Here is a 13,917-nt window from a genome sequence, read left to right on the forward strand (position 1 = left end):
GGGTCTTGCTCTGTCACCCTGGCTGGGGTACAGTGGTGTGATCACGGCTCACTGCAACCTCAAACTCTTGGGCTTAAGAGATCCTCCCAACTCAACCTCCCGAGTAGCTGAACTACAGGTGTGTGCCACCATGCCCAGCTAATTTTTTATTTTCTGTAGAGAGAGGGTCTCACGCTATGTTGCCCAGGCTAGTCTTGAACTCTGGCCTCAAGTGATCCGCCTGCCTTGTCCTCCCAAAGCGTTGGTATTAGAGGCATGAGCCACCACATCTGGTGGAAGTAGGCATTTGGTTTCTTAGATAACAACATGATTGGTTGATTCAGTCACTTGGGAAGATAAAAGCATTAACTGAGCTAGATCCCTATGGTAGAGACACAGGCTGGACCACTCCATGCATAAGTACTAAACTAAAACCAGTGTTCTGGAGTAGACATTGCTAGAAATCCTGAAACTTGAGAGCAAGTCCACGGTTAAAGCATTCTGTAAGGCAGAGCCAGTTGAAGGTAATAAAGTGATTTTTAAAGCTCTTCTGCACTTCCCATATTCCCTTTTAGGGCCTTTCTCCCTAGGGTCCCAAGTGTCTGTCATGCTAAACCTGGATGCACAAGAATCATCTTTATGGGTAGGTTCCCATATGTCCCAGTTTGCCTGACAGACTCTTGGTTTATGCCTATAGTCTTGGTGTAATTATTAACAGCCCCACTTCATTCTTGTAAGTATACTAATGGATCAATTATATGGTTCCTCTGATTGTGCATCGCCCAGGCAGTGCCCTGACTCTACTACTGCCTCCTCTCCAAATGTATGTAATGTAAACCCAATGTGTAGGGAAAATGCTCATCCTAAAATCCCCTCGGAGGGGATAATTTGCAAGATTATTTCCAAAAACAATCCAAGACAAGAGCCAGATTATAGAATGTCAGTGCCAGAATGGCAGGAATGTATGTTTTATAATCAAATGCCACTTACTAGTGGGTAACCTTGGGCTAATCAGTTAATATTGCTGAGCGGTGTCTTCATTTGTAAAACGGGAATCTCAGAATATTCTGAGACTCAAATATTATGAAAGACTCATGTAATGTGTACCAGGTCAGGTATAGCAGGTCGACATAAATTGCACTAAAGTCTTCATGTGTTATTTTTCATGGGTGTATCCATATTCTAACATTTCTTCACCCTCCAAATTCCAGACTTTGGCAGTGAATCTATGGCTCTGCAATTTTAGTGTTCCATGTAACAACGAATAGGAAAATGCTGCTTCTACCCCCTTGAAAGCTATTTTGCTAAAGAGCTAAGATGCTAAAAGCTAAATATGTAACTAAATAATTGCAAATCTCAGTAACTGACAAATACAGTCATGGGGTTGGGGATGCTGCTTAGACAGTTGAAAATAAGACCTGAATTGTTTATTTTTAAAATGTTGCAAAAGAGAGGCAGCAAATGGGAATTTTTAATTCTGATTCTTGGTATGTTTTAGAACAATGATTTGTTCTTTCTTATACTTTCAGGTGTTTCCAATGTGGACACTGAAGAGACAAATTCTTATCCTTTTTAACATAATCCTAATTTCCAAACTCCTTGGGGCTAGATGGTTTCCTAAAACTCTGCCCTGTGATGTCACTCTGGATGTTCCAAAGAACCATGTGATCGTGGACTGCACAGACAAGCATTTGACAGAAATTCCTGGAGGTATTCCCACGAACACCACGAACCTCACCCTCACCATTAACCACATACCAGACATCTCCCCAGCGTCCTTTCACAGACTGGACCATCTGGTAGAGATCGATTTCAGATGCAACTGTGTACCTATTCCACTGGGGTCAAAAAACAACATGTGCATCAAGAGGCTGCAGATTAAACCCAGAAGCTTTAGTGGACTCGCTTATTTAAAATCCCTTTACCTGGATGGAAACCAGCTTCTAGAGATACCGCAGGGCCTTCCGCCTAGCTTACAGCTTCTCAGCCTTGAGGCCAACAACATCTTTTCCATCAGAAAAGAGAATCTAACAGAACTGGCCAACATAGAAATACTCTACCTAGGCCAAAACTGTTATTATCGAAATCCTTGTTATGTTTCATATTCAATAGAAAAAGATGCCTTCCTAAACTTGACAAAGTTAAAAGTGCTCTCCCTGAAAGATAACAACGTCACAACCGTCCCTACTGTTTTGCCATCTACTTTAACAGAACTATATCTCTACAACAACATGATTGCAAAAATCCAAGAAGATGATTTTAATAACCTCAACCAATTACAAATTCTTGACCTAAGTGGAAATTGCCCTCGTTGTTATAATGCCCCATTTCCTTGTACGCCGTGTAAAAATAATTCTCCCCTACAGATCCCTGTAAATGCTTTTGATGCGCTGACAGAATTAAAAGTTTTACGTCTACACAGTAACTCTCTTCAGCATGTGCCCCCAAGATGGTTTAAGAACATGAACAAACTCCAGGAACTAGATCTGTCCCAAAACTTCTTGGCCAAAGAAATTGGGGATGCTAAATTTCTGCATTTTCTCCCCAACCTCATCCAATTGGATCTGTCTTTCAATTTTGAACTTCAGGTCTATCGTGCATCTATGAATCTATCACAAGCATTTTCTTCACTGAAAAGCCTGAAAATTCTGCGGATCAGAGGATATGTCTTTAAAGAGTTGAAAAGCTTTAACCTCTCGCCATTACATAATCTTCAAAATCTTGAAGTTCTTGATCTTGGCACTAACTTTATAAAAATTGCTAACCTCAGCATGTTTAAACAATTTAAAAGATTGAAAGTCATAGATCTTTCAGTGAATAAAATATCACCTTCAGGAGATCCAAGTGAAGTTGGCTTCTGCTCAAATGCCAGAACTTCTGTAGAAAGTTATGAACCCCAGGTCCTGGAACAATTACATTATTTCAGATATGATAAGTATGCAAGGAGTTGCAGGTTCAAAAACAAAGAGGCTTCTTTCATGTCTGTTAATGAAAGCTGCTACAAGTATGGGCAGACCTTGGATCTAAGTAAAAATAGTATATTTTTTGTCAAGTCCTCTGATTTTCAGCATCTTTCTTTCCTCAAATGCCTGAATTTGTCAGGAAATCTCATTAGCCAAACTCTTAATGGCAGTGAATTCCAACCTTTAGCAGAGCTGAGATATTTGGACTTCTCCAACAACCGGCTTGATTTACTCCATTCAACAGCATTTGAAGAGCTTCACAAACTGGAAGTTCTGGATATAAGCAGTAATAGCCATTATTTTCAATCAGAAGGAATTACTCATATGCTAAACTTTACCAAGAACCTAAAGGTTCTGCAGAAACTGATGATGAACGACAATGACATCTCTTCCTCCACCAGCAGGACCATGGAGAGTGAGTCTCTTAGAACTCTGGAATTCAGAGGAAATCACTTAGATGTTTTATGGAGAGATGGTGATAACAGATACTTACAATTATTCAAGAATCTGCTAAAATTAGAGGAATTAGACATCTCTAAAAATTCCCTAAGTTTCTTGCCTTCTGGAGTTTTTGATGGTATGCCTCCAAATCTAAAGAATCTCTCTTTGGCCAAAAATGGGCTCAAATCTTTCATTTGGAGGAAACTCCAGTGTCTAAAGAACCTGGAAACTTTGGACCTCAGCCACAACCAACTGACCACTGTCCCTGAGAGATTATCCAACTGTTCCAGAAGCCTCAAGAATCTGATTCTTAAGAATAATCAAATCAGGAGTCTGACGAAGTATTTTCTACAAGATGCCTTCCAGTTGCGATATCTGGATCTCAGCTCAAATAAAATCCAGATGATCCAAAAGACCAGCTTCCCAGAAAATGTCCTCAACAATCTGAAGATGTTGCTTTTGCATCATAATCGGTTTCTGTGCACCTGTGATGCTGTGTGGTTTGTCTGGTGGGTTAACCATACGGAGGTGACTATTCCTTACCTGGCCACAGATGTGACTTGTGTGGGGCCAGGAGCACACAAGGGCCAGAGTGTGGTCTCCCTGGATCTGTATACCTGTGAGTTAGATCTGACTAACCTGATTCTGTTCTCACTTTCCATATCTGTATCTCTCTTTCTCATGGTGATGATGACAGCAAGTCACCTCTATTTCTGGGATGTGTGGTATATTTACCATTTCTGTAAGGCCAAGATAAAGGGGTATCAGCGTCTAATATCACCAGACTGTTGCTATGATGCTTTTATTGTGTATGACACTAAAGACCCAGCTGTGACAGAGTGGGTTTTGGCTGAGCTGGTGGCCAAACTGGAAGACCCAAGAGAGAAACATTTTAATTTATGTCTCGAGGAAAGGGACTGGTTACCAGGGCAGCCAGTTCTGGAAAACCTTTCCCAGAGCATACAGCTTAGCAAAAAGACAGTGTTTGTGATGACAGACAAGTATGCAAAGACTGAAAACTTTAAGATAGCATTTTACTTGTCCCATCAGAGGCTCATGGATGAAAAAGTTGATGTGATTATCTTGATATTTCTTGAGAAGCCCTTTCAGAAGTCCAAGTTCCTCCAGCTCCGGAAAAGGCTCTGTGGGAGTTCTGTCCTTGAGTGGCCAACAAACCCGCAAGCTCACCCATACTTCTGGCAGTGTCTAAAGAACGCCCTGGCCACGGACAATCATGTGGCCTATAGTCAGGTGTTCAAGGAAATGGTCTAGCCCTTCTTTGCAAAACACAACTGCCTAGCTTACCAAGGAGAGGCCTGGCTGTTTAAATTGTTTTCATATATATCACACCAAAAGCGTGTTTTGAAATTCTTCAAGAAATGAGATTGCCCATATTTCAGGCGAGTCACCAACGTCTGTCACAGGAGTTGGAAAGATGGGGTTTATATAATGCATCAAGTCTTCTTTCTTATCTCTCTGTGTCTCTATTTGCACTTGAGTCTCTCACCTCAGCTCTTGTAAAACAGTGGCAAGTAAAAAACATGGGGCTCTGATTCTCCTGTAATTGTGATGATTAAATATACACACAATCATGACATTGAGAAGAACTGCATTTCTACCCTTAAAAAGTACTGGTACATACAGAAATAGGGTTAAAAAAAAAAAGCTCAAGCTCCCTCTGTATGAGACCAAAATGTACTAGAGTTAGTTTAGTGAAATAAAAAACCAGTCAACTGGCCGGGCATGGTGGCTCATGCTTGTAATCCCAGCACTTTGGGAGGCCAAGGCGGGTGGATCAAGAGGTCAGGAGTTTGAGACCAGTCTGGCCAACGTGGTGAAACCCCGTCTCTACTAAAAATACAAAAATTAGCTGGGTGTGGTGGCAGGTGCCTGTAATCCCAGCTACTTGGGAGGCTGAGGCAGAAGAATCGCTTGAACCCAGGAGGTGGAGGTGTCAGTAAGCCGAGATCACGCCACTGCAATGCAGCCTGGGCCACAGAGCTAGACTGTCTCAAAAAAACAAAAAAACAAAAAACAAAAAAAAAAAACACAAAAAAACCCAGTCAGCTTCTTAACCAATTGCTTCCGTGTCATCCAGGGCCCCGTTCTGTGCAGATCGAGTGTGGGCACCACACAGGTGGTTGCTGCTTCAGTGCTTCCTGCTCTTTTCCCTTGGGCCTGCTCCTGGGTTCCATGGGGAAACAGTGAGAAAGAAAGACACATCCTTACCATAAATGGATATGGTCCACCTACAAATAGAAAAATATTTAAATGATCTGCCTTTATACAAAGTGATATTCTCTACCTTTGATAATTTACCTGCTTAAATGTTTTTATCTGCACTGCAAAGTACTGTATCCAAAGTAAAATTTCCTCATCCAATATCTTTCAAACTGTTTTGTTAACTAATGCCGTATATTTGTAAGTATCTGCACACTTGATACAGCAACGTTAGATGGTTTTGATGGTAAACCCTAAAGGAGGACTCCAAGAGTGTGTATTTATTTATAGTTTTATCAGAGATGACAATTATTTGAATGCCAATTATATGGATTCCTTTCACTTTTTGCTGGAGGGTGGGAGAAGAAACCAAAGTTTATAGACCTTCACATTGAGAAAGCTTCAGTTTTGAACTTCAGCTATCAGATTCAAAAACAACAGAAAGAACCAAGACATTCTTAAGATGCCTGTACTTTCAACTGGGTATAAATTCATGAGTTCAAAGATTGAAACCTGACCAATTTGCTTTATTTCATGGAAGAAGTGATCTACAAAGGTGTTTGTGCCATTTGGAAAACAGCATGCATGTGTTCAAGCCTTAGATTGGAGATGTCGTATTTTCCTCATATGTGGCAATGCCAAAGGCTTTACTTTACCTGTGAGTACACACTATATGAATTATTTCCAAAGGACATTTAATCAATAAGGGTCACAAATTCCCAAATCAATCTCTGGAATAAATAGAGAGGTAATTAAATTGCTGGAGTCAACTATTTCACAACTTCTGTAAGCTTTATTGTGTTTCATAGTTTCCGTTCTTCTTCCGTGAGAACAAGGATAATGGCATTAAAAAATCAGCTTTTGGTCATTATAAATTGTCTTCTATTAAAACACATATACACATAAAATCACTTGAAGACAATTTAAACATCTTCTGAAATGGATCAAGAGGAAGGGAAACTGAAAATAATGCAACTCAGAAACCACAGAGTATTTTGACATGAGGTTAAGTACAGTGGTTTGTTGTAGGAAAATAACAGCACACCAACAGATGGTTTTTATCTGAATTCTTTGGTAATCTTGACATGTCATTCTTCTAACTTTCTGAGGGCCCTCAGTGCAGTTTTGTAGGACTGGAGCTGTTCACAGACGGTCCCCACAAAGCTCTGAACGTGGGGCTTCTCTGCTGACTGGCCTCTGGTTGGCTCCGCCCCAGAAGGAACTCCCAGATTCTCCATGAATTCCGCTTCCACCATCAAGCCTTGGTCCAAGCCCCTTTCAACCTTGACTTGGCCAGGGAGTGTCCTTTCTCTTCAGATAGATACTACACCTTAGCAAGACTTGGCATTTTTAGAATCCAAGCCAAGGGAGGCACTTGGCAGGGCAAATGTTATGGATGAGAAAAAGGCCAAACAAGTGTCTGCAGTTTGTAGAGGAGAGAGAGGATGAGTCTGATTGTAGCCCTGACCCTGAGTCAGGATGTCTCGGCCCCATTTGCAGGTCTACTTCCAGCTCCATCTGTCTGGATACTCTTTTAGGTCCAGATCATCTCTTACATGTGGCCAAGGAATATAGAGTATGCAAGGGGATGTAGCAACCTGAGAGTGTGAGTAACTTGTGTCCATCTCCAGGGAAGCTGTGATGGGGATAGCAAGGACACACACTCTTCTTATTTATAATGCCTTTCCCCCTCCCAGGAGACATGCTTTCTATTTACTTCCTCCTTCTCATCCTAACTCGGGTGAACAAGAGGACCAGGTTGCACATCCTGCTAGTTATTTATGGCCCAATTTTAACGTGGGGGTGGAGTTGAGGTTGGAATTGTTCCTCCGCCTCTGCTGCACATGCTCAGTAAGCAGGAACACTGTTCATGGGAAAGGCTTAGTCAGAGACAGTGGGAGCACATCCCTCCTTGGAGCTTTGGGTCGCTGTGCTCCAGAAGCAGTTAGTTATAGCACACACTGCTCCTGGCATCTACTGGAAGGTGAAGTCCTTGACTCTAAGAAAGATTGGGAATGATTTGTACCCTCCAAAGTCCAATAGCTATGTCGGAGGGAAACGATCAAAGAACATGATTGAGGAGACTCAAACAGAGATGTGCTTCAGACAACACCAAGACAGAAAATTAATCCATTTCACCAAGTTAACAATGTACTGAAGGCGAACAAGAGACCAACCCACCTGCCAACCAACGCTATGAAGAAGGAGGGTTGATCAGTCTGGCTAACATGGTGAAACCCCATCTCTACTAAATATACAAAATTAGCTGGGCGTGGTGGCACACTCCTGTAATCCCAACTACTCGGGAGGCTGAGGCAGGAGAATCGCTTGAACCCGGGAGGCAGAGGTTGCAGTGAGCTAGGATCAAGCCACCACTGCACTCCAGCCTGGGCGAGAGAGTGAGACTTGGTCTCCAAAAAAAAAAGGAGGGTTAAAAAGAGAATAAGTCCCAAACTTCATAAGATGGTGTGGAAAGGGCCCTGGTGACATAGGGGCCACCCATGCCAGTGAGAATGAAATCACAACAGGGCAGTTTCACACTGTTTCAGGTTTTTTTTTCTTCTTCTTCTTCTTTCCCTCCTTTCTTCTTTTGCCTCCCTCTCCCTCTCAGTTTCCTTTTTGGCTCTAGACACCCACAGCAAGTGTCAAGCAATGTACAAGAATGAAAAGAAGACAGCCGTTGTTGCAGGTGGATGCTTCTGTTTGGAAGGTGTGGTTTTGTGTGCACTTTTGGTTGGAAACCTATGTCTCTCTCACACACATGTCCCCCACCTGCTTCAGTGAGCATGATCTTCTAAAATTGGGTCCGTGGAATCTTCCCTAGGTGACACTGGCTGGACTCTCTGCCACATTCAAATTCATTCTTTCTACTTATCTCAACTTTCAAGCACTAATTCAGTCTTTAAGATTCCCCTAATCTCAGGTTGTAATTCATTTCTAACATGTTTGTCATGACGTCAGATGTTGCTTGTCTTCATATGTTTATCACTGCCCCCTCTTGGGGATTTATATTAATTAAACATTTTGGAAAAGCTCAGACTTAAAATGACTGAGAAGGTTCGTGTTACAGTGTCTCACACTGAACACTCACTAAAAATAGTCTGGTAAAATCCAGAAGGAAATGGGAAGTCCTGGGGGCCTCATGGCAGTTTTCAGACATCCCTAGAGCAAAGATGAGCCAGACAGCGGCTCCCACAGACAGAAAATGGCTCTCAATATTCTTCTGGCCAGTGGCAACTACTGAGGGTAAAACTAGACAGAGACAGCTAACTAGGAAGCCATATTGCTCTTGTATGACACGTGGCCACTTTACTTCTCACTGGCCAAGGCAAAACCATGAGGCATTGATTCCAGGGGATTTCATAACAGTGAATTACATGAGTTGACTTGAACAAAAGAAGTTTGTAGTAACATCTCCATGAACCATATCTGAGGCCCATTATCCAGGGGGACCACACTGCTGAGAAGATTGCTTGGGCTGTTTTGGGAGCCAGAACTAGGTTGTTGTCCTCCTATCACCCCGGGATGGTGGTTACATCCCTGTACCAGGTCCAGATGGAGGCCCACCAAACAGAACTTAGTAACAGGTGACATGCATTAAATAAAACAGTTTATAGCTCCCATCTCTCTTCTGGGCCTGCTTTTCTCATGATAGATTTCTTTGCCTTTGGATTGAGGCATTGTAACTAAAATTCCCAGTTAATTTACAACCTTCCAAGGGTTGTTTTAACACATCACTCCTGTCCATTAACATATCGTGATGGATTAATTTGTGAGATGATCAACTCTCCAGAACAGGCCACCTAAGAAAACAGAACACAGGAAGCATGTTCTGAATGGAGAAGATGCATTTTAAAGTAATCCCAACTTTGGCTCCTGCTCATGAGGGCAGGCCCACAAAGGGAATGACAGGCAAGGAGGGAGTGAGGAGGATCTTAGGAAGAAGGGCTCAAGATGAAGTCACTGGTATCCCGACAATGTCATTGAGTAAGGGGTGGAGGGGAAGGAGGAAGGGAAGTCACATCTATTAAGCAGCAAATGCAAATTAAATGCTTCCTTTATTCCCTTGAATCTTCACATCACCTCTATGAGGCTAGTATTAGCAGCTCCATCTTAAAGATGATGGGTTAACTCAGAGATAAAGGTGAGATCAGAGAGGTGAAGTCAACTCCTCAATCTCTGGGACCCAGGAGTCCGCATCCCTGGAATACTTTTGAAGCAACTGGCTTGCAGAGCAGTTTGGGAAGCACCACATCTTCCTTTGTGACACCAGGGACTGTTATTACAGGGATCACTTTAGTAAGGAAAGCCCAGACCCCCAAGCTGTGCTCAATTTCCTTCCTTTTGTGTATAAACTTTAGTGCTCTCAACCTACTTCCCGGGAGTGGAGCTGCACTTAAACTCAAATTGCTTCCCGCTGGGCACTGTTTTTGGACAGATATAATTTAACTATACAGGACTGGCAGTTCTGTTTAGGGCCCAAAGGTGAAGACAATTTGAACAAGAACACTAGGGCAGAATTAGATAGACAGGGGCAGGTGGTTAATGGAATTGAAGTCCCGTAAGTCCTGATAGAGTTGCTGATTACATTTGTGGGTAAAAGGATGTCTTTACCGTAACTTCCCTAACATCTTACTGATAGACGCTGTGGTTCTACTTAAGTGGCGCCAAGCGCCACCTAGTGGGGTGGGAAATCCCTCCTGGATGCTGATGTTCTGCTTCTGAGACCCTTAGACGGGCTTCCAAAGGGGGATGTGGGAAGAAAATGTAAGAACAGATATAGTCATCTTTTTAAAAGTACGTCTGTGGCTATTTTTATCATATACCCAGTATATTAATACAGAAATATGTAGGGCTGTGTGTTAAATGTTTACTGATGGGAGGGCAGCTTAAAAATAAGTTGAAGGCCACAGACTATTGAATATTTGTTTCTATCATTTATTTCCATTGTTTTTGCTTTAAGTCTCAAAATGGGGCCAGTCATGAATTTCCTTTTGCCCATGCAGATGTAGATGTATAGCCTTGAGTTAACTGGGTGACCGATCCTCTTTTTCCTACATTTCCGTTTTTTATAGACTGTGGCTCCCATTTTAAAACTGTATTTGAGTATCAGTAATCTTTCTCACACATTCTAGCTGAACATTCTCTCTCTCTCATATTTCCGAGCAATCCAACCACTAACCATTCCCTTCTGTCACCACCCCCCGCCCTATAAATGGCATTTTGAAGCCTGCAGTAACTTGCCAGTTTGAGGGTTTAGGTCTTTTTCATCCTGCTTGCCTACTTGACTGTCAGTTCATGAAGACAGTTGCTGAACAGGCATGATGCTTGGGTGTTTCACGCCCGTTAATTAAGTCAATGATGGAGCGCTTACTTGCTAAGATATATATTACATGTACACACCTACCTATATATTCTGTATACACATATATATATAGCTGTCCATATGTTTGTGTGTATATGCACACATATACATGCAAGCATGTATATATTTCTGTGTATTAGAATTACTGATAATTAGAATTACTGAATTACTGATGGCCATGTTTTGCATAGATTAATCATAAACCTAAGTAAGATAAACCATAAAAAGTACTCAGCACAGGGTCTGACATCTATCAAACACTCCATAAATAACTTTTTAAATTATTTTTATTACTTTTTAAATTCTTTTTAATTTTCATTTTTTAAATTCTTTTTATTGCTTTGGATATCTAATCAAGTATATAATTTTTTTTTTTTTTTTTGAGACGGAGTCTCACTCTGTCACCCAGGCTGGAGTGCAATGGTGCAATCTCAGCTCACTGCAACCACCACCTCCGAGTTCAAGCGATTCTCCTGCCTCAGCCTCCCCAGTAGCTGGGACTACAGGCATGCACCACCACACCTGGCTAGTTTTTGTATTTTTAGTAGAGACGGGGTTTTGCCATGTTGGCCAGGCTGTTCTCGAACTCCTGACCTCAGGTGATCCACCTGCCTCAGCCCCCCAAAGTGCTGGGATTACAGGCGTGAGCCACCGCGCCTGGCTAATCAATTACATAATCTCAAGAGGCTAATTCTATATTTTTCATACAGTGAAAATTTTTAACATTTTTCTTTTAGTATACAGTATCTGGGAAATTTTTTCTACTCATCACTTACTCTGTACATAAATTTTATGTTCAACATTTCATGTACTATATTCATACATTAACAATTTTTTTAATTTAAAGGGTGACATTCAACTTATTGCTCTTCCACATTCTCAATCAAACTCCTGTTTTCTCTAGATTTAAATCCATCAAAATTTCCAGAAATGTCCCAGATACCCAGAGGTCCTGTAAGCCTTTTTAAATTTAATTTTTCATTTTCAATAATCTTCTCTTTACCATAAGAATGCTGACCACTTCCTGCTTGTAGCTTATCTGAGGAAAGTCCCTTTTAGTTGATCCAAGTTCCCAGATTTCCCCAATTCTGCTTTTTCCTGTGATCCCACAAGAAGCTCCAAAAGTATGAAGTAGCGCCAAATGTTAACTTGCATAAAACCCTGTGATGATACTTGTAAGCATCAGCATTGAGTTCTTCCTGTTCCTACCCACCCCCTACTCCTGATTTCCTCCTGACTCTGGGTATAATTGGTGTTCTCCATGGTCACATATGAGTTTAAATTCTTCCAGATGTTTTCATAAAACTTCATTTTAAAAGCCATGTTGAAGGAGACCATAGCAGAGTTTGTATGCAAAGGTATGGAGTGGTTTCTTCTGAGAATGGGCCCGGCAGGGCTTACCTGCCTATGAGAGGCACTGGTCTCCAAAGCTGTGCCAAGTCTAGCCTTCGTGAAATTCACCTGGGAATTCAGAATCCCACTTGGAATGCTTGATGTTTAGGTGTTTCATGCCTGTTGATTAAGTCAAAGACATTGGGGTGCTTACTTGCTGAGATATATATACACGTACACATCCACATATATGTTCTGTATACCCACATATATACCTGTCCATATAAGTTTGTGTGTATATGCATACATATACATGCAAGTGTGTATATATTTGTGTGTGTGTGTGTGTGTGTGTGTGTGTGAATTACTGATAAGCTCATAGCCATGCTTTGTATAGATTAGTTATAAAACTAAGTGTTCAGAATTGTTGGGGCTTGAGGGAGCTGGTTACTCACACCCTCTCCAGCTGAGCAATTCACACTGCAGACAGTGCAGCTGAGAGTGAACAGGTGCATGAATTCCATAGGCCATAGCTTGGACTTGCAGTCTTGCAACTCTCCAGTGCCTCCAGGCAGCAAAGACAAAACGCAAGCCATCAATCCAGAACAAAGGATCCCTGTCACAGAGAGCTCACCTTAGGGCAGCAGAAACAAAGAGAGGGTGCACTCTGCCTGTAGGAAGGCTGTCCTGAGAGAACAAGAGCCAGGAGACTTGAGGCAGCAGCAGCAGGGACAGTTTCCCCACTGTCACCAATCCCACAAGTCACTCTGTCTCTCGTGAGAAGCATAGGAAGGAGGAAAGGGGAAGAGGGACAAGTCCCCACCCTTCCGTATTTCAGGGGTTGATTTCGAAATGTAGGGAGAAAAGTTCCTCTAAAGTACAATCCTGAAGCAACAATAAATGAATAAATTCTCAACCAGATTGTCTACTCTGAGGAGCCAGGTCTGTAAAACATGGTGCCATGCTTGGACTCATGACATGAAAAAGACTCTTCCCTGCAGAGCAGAGACCAAAGCTTGCAGGTTTCCCCTCATTATGAATCTACTGTACAGAAGATAGACAGAGTCCCTACCTTCATGGGGCTAAAGATATAATTTCCAAGACTTGGCCAGGTGTGGTGACTCACACCTGCAATCCCAGCACTTTGGGAGGCCAAGGCAGATGGATCATCTAAGGTCAGGAGTTCGAGACCAGCCTGGCCTCGGTGAAATCCCTAAAAATACAAAAAATTAGCCGGACGTGGTGGCTCATGCCTGTAGTCCCAGCTACTCGGGAGGCTGAGGCACAAGAATTGCTTGAACCAGGGAGATGGAGGTTGCAGTGAGCCGAGATTGTGCCACTGCACTCCAGCCTGGGTGACAGAGCAAGACTTCATCTCAAAAAAAAAAAAAAAAAAGAATTTCCAAGACTCATTATTGATTGGGTTCTACAATTTCCCCTAGGCATTTCTGAAATGGTATAGAATATAGCTATGAAATTTGTATTCTGCATTACATAGATGTAATATTCAGAAACTGTTGATTGCATTCATCCATCCATCTATCCATCCATCCATCCATCCATCCATCCATTCAGTCAGTCAGTCAATAAATATTTATGGTGTGCCCACCATGGGCC

At 42.0% G+C, this 13,917-nt stretch overlaps 1 protein-coding gene and 1 long non-coding RNA gene across 5 annotated transcripts in view; one reads left to right on the forward strand and one right to left on the reverse strand.

The window, feature by feature from the left end:
- TLR7 (toll like receptor 7) lies at positions 1 to 6,376 on the forward strand. The gene has a single exon (XM_063721343.1). The coding sequence runs from the start codon at positions 1,482 to 1,484 to the stop codon at positions 4,653 to 4,655; it is 3,174 nt and encodes a 1,057-aa protein (XP_063577413.1). The 5' UTR covers positions 1 to 1,481; the 3' UTR covers positions 4,656 to 6,376.
- LOC129052888 (uncharacterized) overlaps positions 6,377 to 13,917 on the reverse strand; it is a 71,149-nt gene continuing 63,608 nt past the window's right edge. For 3 of the 4 annotated variants that reach the window (XR_010139044.1, XR_010139045.1, XR_010139047.1), the window contains one exon: positions 6,377 to 13,917. This exon is cut by the window's right edge. This is a non-coding gene — a long non-coding RNA (uncharacterized LOC129052888). The other variant, XR_010139046.1, reaches the window with a different exon arrangement.

This window comes from Pongo abelii, chromosome X, assembly GCF_028885655.2.
Source record: "Pongo abelii isolate AG06213 chromosome X, NHGRI_mPonAbe1-v2.0_pri, whole genome shotgun sequence".
Classification (NCBI taxonomy): Eukaryota; Metazoa; Chordata; class Mammalia; order Primates; family Hominidae; genus Pongo; species Pongo abelii.

Bases quoted from the DNA above. Each gene is read 5' to 3' on its own strand.
- TLR7 (XM_063721343.1), top strand. From the start codon at position 1,482: ATGATTTGTTCTTTCTTATACTTTCAGGTGTTTCCAATGTGGACACTG.